Source organism: Erythranthe guttata, chromosome 8 (assembly GCF_056151865.1).
Source record: "Erythranthe guttata isolate IM_541 chromosome 8, IM_541, whole genome shotgun sequence".
Taxonomy (NCBI): Eukaryota; Viridiplantae; Streptophyta; class Magnoliopsida; order Lamiales; family Phrymaceae; genus Erythranthe; species Erythranthe guttata.
Window position 1 is genome coordinate 21,880,139 of NC_142540.1, and position 8,884 is coordinate 21,889,022.

At 36.0% G+C, this 8,884-nt stretch overlaps 2 protein-coding genes across 2 annotated transcripts; both read left to right on the top strand.

Moving 5' to 3' along the window:
- The first annotated feature begins 401 nt into the window (after positions 1-401).
- On the top strand, positions 402-2,785 carry LOC105950085 (uncharacterized). The gene is made up of 4 exons (XM_088822382.1): positions 402-896; positions 1,646-1,712; positions 1,790-1,945; positions 2,264-2,785. Exons 3-4 carry the CDS (start codon positions 1,844-1,846, stop codon positions 2,648-2,650), a joined length of 489 nt encoding a protein of 162 aa, XP_088678508.1. The 5' UTR covers positions 402-896; positions 1,646-1,712; positions 1,790-1,843; the 3' UTR covers positions 2,651-2,785.
- A 572-nt stretch (positions 2,786-3,357) lies between these two features.
- Positions 3,358-6,642, top strand: LOC105965089 (2-oxoglutarate (2OG) and Fe(II)-dependent oxygenase superfamily protein). The gene is made up of 7 exons (XM_012989603.2): positions 3,358-3,764; positions 4,142-4,282; positions 4,382-4,939; positions 5,306-5,391; positions 5,515-5,825; positions 5,918-5,989; positions 6,128-6,642. Exons 1-7 carry the CDS (start codon positions 3,620-3,622, stop codon positions 6,411-6,413), a joined length of 1,599 nt encoding a protein of 532 aa, XP_012845057.2. The 5' UTR covers positions 3,358-3,619; the 3' UTR covers positions 6,414-6,642.
- The last annotated feature ends 2,242 nt before the right edge of the window (positions 6,643-8,884 follow it).

Sequence of the window (8,884 nt, forward strand, 5' to 3'; positions counted from 1 at the left end):
GTTTCAGAGCTTCAATCGTCGCTTAAAGTGGAAAATCCAGGTTTAGTTCAAAACCCTAGCGACGATTCTGCGTAAGCGTCGCTAGTTCGCGACGAAAGAGGTATAAACGTCGCAAATACGAAATTTTTTTTTAAAAATAATTATTGTGGCGACGAAAGTAATTTTTCGTCGCACATTTACATATTTTGTGATTTTATATTTCAAATCTCGCGACGTAACACTGGGAAACGTCGCAATTATTATTTTAAAAAAGAAAAAATAATATACTTTGCGACGTTTTCGCGGAAACGTCGCTAAAAAAAAAAAATTATCTCGTTGCGACGGATTTGAAAAAATCGTCGCAAGAAATGTTTTCAATTTTTTTTTTCGAATATATTTGCGACCTAATTTTGTGATTCGTCGCTAGGTTTCGGGTAAAAAAATTTTTTGTGGCGACGAAAACCGGAAACGTCGCAAAGGTTGATTTGTTATTTCAACCAGACCCTAATTCGATCTATTTCCTCCCCTCTCTCTCAAACTTTCTCCCCCTCTCTCTTTCCCCCAATCTGCCACCGCCGCCCCCGCTGCCCGCCCCCTGCTGCTCGCGGTACTCTGTCATCCTGCCGCCCGGTGCCCGCCGCCTGCTGCCCCCTAATTCGCCCCCAATCTCCGCTGTCGATAAGTTGCCGTCGCCAGCCGTTGCCGTCGCCGACAGCCGCCCGCCGCCGCCGCCTGCTGCCTACGGTCGCCGTCATCCCACCGCCGTCATCCCGCCGCCTGCTGCCCCCTAATTTGCCGTCATCCCGCCGCCTGCTGTCGATCCGTTGCCGTCGCCAGCCGTTGCCGTCGCCGACAGCCCTCCGCCGCCAGCCGTTACCGTCTGCCGCCATTCCTCCTCTGTCTGCCCTCCTTTCAAGGTAATTTTCCTTTTTTTAAATCTTTGTTTGTTTATGTTGAAAATTTTGTATGTGTTTGATTATTGCGAACTATTTTTGGGTTTTTTCTCGGAATTATGTGTTTGTTTGTTTTATGTTGATTTGATGAGCCTGTGTTGCTCGGAATTATGCGAACTGTTCTTGGGTTTTATGTTGCTCGGAATTATGTGTTTGCTCGGAATTATGTTGCTCGGAATTATGTGTTTGTGAGTCTGTTGTGTGTTTTGGTGAGTCTGTTGTGTGTTTTGGTTATATTTGATGTTTCTTTCTGCAGTTTGGCTACTGTGTCGGTGATCAATTTTTCCTTTTTTTTTTTCCTTTTTTTTTTTTCTTTTCTTTGTTTTTTTTTTTTGGGAAAATTCCGAAAAATTTCCGAAAATTTCCGAAAATGAAGATTTCCGAAAAATTCCGATTTTCCGAAAATTCCGAAAAAATTGGAATCGGAATCAATTTTTGAATTCCGAAAAAATCGGAATCGGAATTGGAAGGCGTTTTGGACCTCCGAAAAAAATCGGAAATTTTTCGAAACACCCAAATCCGATACGATCCATCCGATTTCCACTCCTAATTATGACTATAAAATATATAAATAAATAAATAAACCTTTTCGGAAAAATATTGAAAAATTGCTTTATATTAGGGTAAATTACAATCACACCCTAAGGTAAAGCTAAATTATGATTATATTTTCATATATTTATGTGTATTAATTTGTGCAATATTTTTCACAGTCCAAGTCCACTAAATGCAAGGACTCGAGAAAGAAAGTGTCGACAGACCACCATTGGGGTCGAACAAGTAAGTGGCTTCATCTATAATTTTAATTTATTTAAGTTTATATAAAATACATACTTATTGTATAATCTATTTTTTAGTTTAAAAAGTTTGGCAAAAATCCTACCGTGGTTGACACGTATAAGAAAGCCTACATGGGCATTGATGCGTTGAGGGAAACCGGACCATCTATTAGTGAGGAAGGAGAGACAGAGCCGTATAACGGGACAACAACTCCTGAACAACTTCTCATTTCGGTAAGTAAAGTGTAATTATATTCTTCAATCGGTAGTATGTTAATTCTTTATATGTTTAGTTGGGATGCATGGATATGGATGTGGTTTTTATCTATGAATATGGATATGCTGTTGTGGTTTATTATATGGATATTTTAGTTTATCATGTTAATTGTTTGATATGTTAATTAAGTACGAAGTTTAGATGTGCGGCTATGGATTTTTTTTTTTAATATGTCAAGTTGTTGTGTACTGGTAAGGATTTTTTTTGGGTATGCTCGTATTTAGATGTTATGCTGTCGAATTTTTGGCTAAACTTTTGTACATAATCATTTTCAGGCTGATTTGGAGCAAGTTTATGACGAGACCATGCGTGATGGAAGTGACGAAAGCACGGCCAACTCGACTGCAATTGAAAAGGTTTTGGGAAAGAGTAAAGACCTTGGAATTAAAAGTTCAAGCACAAGGATTGGAAAGTCGAGATTTTCTTCAACACCATCAGACGTGGAGATTCAAATGGAGATTCAAATGAAGGCAATGCAAGAACAAATGCAAATGAAAGACGAACAAGTGAATCGATTGGAACAACAATTGCAGGAAACCCGAGAAACAATGCAAGAACAAAATAAAGTTAAAGATGAAAAAGTTGATCGATTAGAAGAGCAATTGCAGGAAACCCGAGCTATTTTGAACACCTTGCTCGAGCGTTTTAATAGTGGAGTATAAAAACGAGATGAAATTAGTGTGCCTCTTGAACTAATACATTTATGGTTTCAAGTTTTAATGTAATTTTTGAATTGATGTTTGTGTTGTATTTTGATATTTAATTGGTAATCGTGGTTTTTAATATTTTTTAGTAAATATGGTTTTGGTTTTTTTTTTTTTTTTTTTTTTTTTAACAGCTGATTTTATTTTGTAATAAAAAATAATTAAAATAAATAAATTAATTAAAAAAAACCGTTTGCGACGAAAAAAAAATCGTCACAAACAAAAATCAGTACTTGAGACGAAATATAATTCCGTTATCGTCGCCAAATTAATTAAATCTGGGCGACGAAAGAACTAAGTTTCTGAGTTTCTGTAAGATTCTTCAAGTGGAAACATAATAGTAATTTCGAATTTGTGAGTGAAAGGGCATTTTTTGAATGGATTTAATAAAGAATGTGAAGCAAATTTTAGTTAGACTTGTTATTTAGGTCTAAGAAGGTTTGTCACCGGGGACTTATATCGTAAGACTCCTTAAAAAAATGGGTGACTGGGATAGGAAGGGTTTTTTTTCAAATAATGCAAAATAGTTTGGACCTCTCCATATTAAAAAAAATATTAAGGAGTTATATTAAAGAGTTCCTATATTGCAATATAATTGCAAATTAGTGGAATTTTTATATTTTGGTTTTTCCATTGTATTAGGAGACCCAATCTAAAAAGGAAAAAGAAAACATAACCTTAATTAATTTTGTTTATATAAGGCAGTAGTTGGGTTAAAATCTTAGTTTTGAAAAGCCAAATTCCTTTTTTACTTTATATTCCTTGTATGCATAGAATACCTTGTTGCTCTACAAATACACAAGTCGCCTTTCGCAACTTTTCAAGTCTTCCCCTCCCACCCAAACACACCGTATTCCCCCCTTTTTCTCCACAAATACACTCTCTCCGGCGACTTTCCACCGCCGAATTCCACCGGAACTTCAACAGATGGATTCCTTTCTCCTCAATTACGACGCCGCCGAAGTCCGTATCGCCGCCGAGTTTTTGTCCAATTGGCTGCCGTATCTATCCCGTGGCCTTTGCGAATCCTGCACTACAACTCTTTCTAATGGCATCGAATCCCTCCACACAGGTTTGCAATTAAATTCATCTCGTTCTTCATGTTAATCAGCATCTGTGTATGAATCTGCGTGTAGATATAAACCCTGACTACATCTACTTTATTCAAAAATTTTGATTATTTTCTTCTGATTTGATTTTTAGTGCAGCAATCATCCATTAACATGTTCTTACAATTCTGTGTCAATTTTATATAAAGAAGTATAATTCGCCTCACAAAAATTTCAACTTTTTTGAGTAATTAATTCAGATGTGGTTGGTTACTGTTGCGTTATGCGATGATATTTGTGGCTGGACTCTTCGATTCGTATTATCGTACTTTTAGGGCAATTTTTTAGTCATGTGGCTGATTATGGTTTAATAAGATGTTGAATTTTTTTAATTTGGCAGGGAATTTTGCTGTTTCTACACCGAATTTAATAAATCGGAGTCAAACTAAAGAAGACCAAAGTAATTGCAGTCCCCATCCCGCCTCGAGTACGAAAGACAGTGCAGCTAATAATGCTGATGGAGCTCCGACTTTGTTTTTTGGTAATTTGTGCTGTTTCTGAGTTTTGATTCTTTAAGAGTTTTTGTTTGCTATATGGTTGATAATGGTTTAACAAGGTGTCGAAATTTTGAATGTGGCAGGTGAATTTGCAGTTTCGAGTTTGAACTTTATAGATTTGAATCGACGTAAAGAAGATCAAGGTAATTGCAGTTCCCATTCGGGCGAGAATACGAAAGACATTGAAGATAATAGCGACGATGCAGATGTATGTTCGTTGGGTAGTTGGAAGGACGAGGCATACGCTGAAGCATCATCGAGCGATGTAGTTAGCTCTTCATTTGCAACACCAGTTCCTAAAAAGTCTTGGGCAGATATGGCTTTGGAGGATGAACTTGCTGCAGAAGAAGAAGAGAATGAAGTGAGTAGTGGCAAACTTGTTAATATGAATGATTCTGGAGCATCTATGAATGGAACAAAGTCGAAGGTGGCATTATCGAGGGATCAGAGAGAGTACATTCGATTTAACAACGTTCAGAGGAAGAAGGATTTTATATGTCTTGAAAGAGTCGATGGGAAGTTGGTCAATATATTGGAAGGGCTCGAGTTACATAAGGGTGTCTTCAGTGCTGCAGAACAGAAGAGGATTGTTAGCTACGTTGAAAATTTGCAGGAGATGGGAAAGAAGGGACAGTTGAAAGGTAAACTTTGCTTCATTATAATCCAATATTTATGTTACGACGTTATTTGTTTTATCTGACCCCACACAAAAACCATCATAATAAACATAGTTATTTCTAATGATTGTTGATTGCACGACGCGTTTGTTTCTTAAGCTGCTTAGGAGTTTTACATTTATTTTGGGCCGCAGAGTAATTATTAACTTGCCGATTAGGTTTCTTGATGTCCCCGTTTATGAATCTTGGCGTATGAGATTGATTTATTGCGTTTCCCCTTTTTTGAACTTTTTGATAATTTTACTGTCCATGCATCAAATTTACTTGTGTATTTAAGAAATTACGAAATCATTGCTGTTAAATATGCTTACATCTTCAAATTAATTTCAGATCGCACTTACTCAGCACCTGTTAAGTGGATGAGAGGAAAGGGACGTGTAACTCTTCAATTTGGCTGCTGCTACAATTACGCCCTAGTAAGTTCATCTAAAATATTGCATTTATTAAAATTTTATTTTTGGGGTGAACCTGTAATATATTTTCAGGGAAGTTGAGAATCGAACAGCTTACAAATATCAATTTTTTTTTCTGCGTGACAGGATAGACAAGGTAATCCACCTGGCATCCTAAAGAACGGAGCAGTTGATCCTTTGCCTGATCTATTTAAGGTGATGATCAGAAGGCTTGTGAGGTGGAATGTTTTGCCACCGACATGTGTGCCCGACAGCTGTATTGTGAATATATACGAAAAGGATGACTGTATACCGCCACATATTGATAATCACGATTTCGTTAGGCCATTTTGTACAGTTTCTTTTCTTAGTGAGTGCGAAATACTTTTTGGGTCCAAGTTGACATCAGTTAGAGCTGGCGAGTTTACTGGTTCTTTTGCAATCGCCCTACCAGTTGGGTAAGTCCTTTTTGCTGCTTTATTAAACAGTTTCGTGTTTTTTCGGGTTTTTTTTTTCTCACTTTGATCTAATTTTCTAATTTTGCAAACAGATCTGTTCTTGTTATAAATGGAAACGGAGCTGATGTGGCTAAGCATTGCGTGCCGGCAGTCCCTTCTAGAAGGTACTACTATCTACAGATAAAACCTCTATAAATTAATATTGTTGGGGCTAGCAAAATTCTATTAATTTAGCGGAATATTAAATTATCGAGTTGATAATTGAACTTTTTACTGATTCGTAGATGGTTTTTTGCTTGCAGGATATCAATTACCTTTAGGAAAATGGATGAATCTAAACAGCCAAATGGATATGTAGCTGAACCCGATTTGCAAGGGCTTGAGCCATTTTCAGATGGAGCGGATACGAATAGTTCGACAAAGAATAATAAAAATGCTTCAACGAGACCCATTCATACACCATTGCAGAGACCAGCATTTGAAAGAGAGGATAGAGTAGACAAAGGGAGAGGAATCATTGCAGAAAGACCAGATTCTCGTTATTCAAGTCGTGCGCGACAAGGTCCTGTAAATAGGCGAAGGTTCTAATTTGGTTGAAATTTGGAAAATTTATTAATTGAGAAACATTTTTTAAGTGTGGAATCGAGAGGCATTAATTCTTGGGAATTTTCTAAGTTATCAATGATGAGACGAACTTGATATTTGGTTAGTGCGACATATGTGCGCTTGCGTATAGGTATAGAAACTGTTGTACGATTTTTGTACCTTCAAAACTCCAAGTTTGTTTGATGTGGAAAAAAGGATCTTGTTAGAATCATGAACTGGTGTTGTGTCTCTTTCCATGTCTAATATAACATTGTGTTTTTACCAGCAGATGCAAAATAAACTGTTAGCTGCAATGATCTAATGCATAAAATTACAAATACCCTCTTGAGCCAATAACGTACAGACCCCAGTGGTATTACTAATTATTTACATACACCCCTTGAGTGATTTCTCCGTCTTACAATTACCCTTTACGGGTTAAAAGAAATTGAATCTTGATGATTCCATATAATATTCTTTTGAGTTTTCAATTATACCCTTGTATACTTGGGGGCTAAATGTAACATTTTTCATTTTTATTTGGGTAAAGTTCACCTTGCACCCCTGAATTATGGAGTGTGTCGCAAATACACCCCTCAATTACAAAATGTACCAAATAACCCCTCATGTTTGTATTCAACTTTCCTGTTGTCGTTTTCTTTTTGACCTTTTTTATTTCTATTGTGTAAGGATTCAAAGCTTATATGTGTCTTATTTTTTACCTTTATTTTTCCTCATTTTTTCATTTGAAATTAGTTCATTTTTATTCAATTTTTTTGGGTTAAATACACTTTGCACCCCTGTACTGTGATCACCGTCCCATTTACCTCTTTAAACTATGAAATGCAACAAAATAGTCCTTACTTTTAAAAAGTCAACTATTAGAATTCTCACGCCGTTAAAAATTAGGGTGCCATTACATTTTTATCCTTACACTATGTATTACAATACATAGTAGGGATGGCAATTTAACCCGCCCCGGTGGATCCCCGCCCTGAAATTTTCGGGTATTACACGCCCCGAAGAAAAATGGGACATATATGGGGATTTATTTTCTTTTAACCGGGTACGGGTACGGGGATGGGTTTGCCTATACCCGCCCCCGTACCCGCGCGCCCCACATTATTTATATATATAATGCATATTTATTAATTAGTATATTAAATATAAATAATAAATAGTAGTAATATATTAAATATTAGCTACAAATGGGAGTTTTTAGCTTTCCGTTATATAATTAAATATTAATATAATTAAATATTAGTTTGTTTATTGAAGTAATCCTTTAAATTATAAGTAGATTGCAGATTTATTTATTAAAGAAAAAGGGAAAAAAAAAAGATGGAGATTTTTACCAACCGGGGGTACCCGTGGGTATTTTATGGGGCGGGTATGGGGATAGGGATAATATCGACAGACATGACTTAAAGCCCGACAAGGATGCACCAAAGGCAAAAAAACAACGTCGAAACTTCATGGTATCTGCATCAATGTCAAGGTTGTAAACGCTATCAGGATTGTTGCGACCAAGTTCTTCAATGTAAGATGGTAAATATGAATACGGACTAGTATCATCGCCAAATACATGCCGCTTCCCTGCCGTGACAGACCTTCGAGCCACATAGTAGGTAATGTCAACTCCACAATTCAGCTTTATTTGCACAATGACATCATTAGCTACCATGTCTGGCTTAGCTCGTACAACATTAACTATCATACCAGCAATAATATCATATGTCATTCTATTCTAGTCTTTTTTTTTTCTCTTCTGTTTTTCTATTTTTAGTCGATAAATATATATATATATATATATATATATATATATATATATATATATATATATATATATATATATATATATATATATATATATATATATATATATCTATATCGACTAAAAATAGAAAAACGGAAGAGAAAAAAAAAAGACTAGAAGACTCGTCAAAAGGCGCACGAAAGCTACGATGATACAAACACGAATGACGCAAAAATAAAAATAAAGGATCGGTTAAACCTGTTTTGGATGTTACCTCTGATACCAAATGATACGAACCAATTATGAATAAAGCATTAACTAACAATTCTCGTAAATGGCTACCTAAGGTGATATATGTATGTCTACGACACCACATGCAATTGACACACTCATCCGGTGAAAACTACTCGAAGGTTCTTATACTTACCGTCTAATTATCAAAATAGCTCTGTCGAGTCAATCCCAATAATCACAGATAAAGCACATAAATTGATCAGGTTCATGCACTAAGAATCATAACAAGTAGAAGAAATAATCATAAAATCATAATTGCATAATCTCAAGAAAACGGGTTCACCATCCCCACATAGGGTTCCAACAAAATCCTAGATTATAAACTTAGCTACGCATAACGAAAAACATAATAAAAGTAATAAAAGTCATAGATTAAGAAAAGATAGGTGAAAGAAGAATTATGATGAAGATTCGTCAGGTCTTC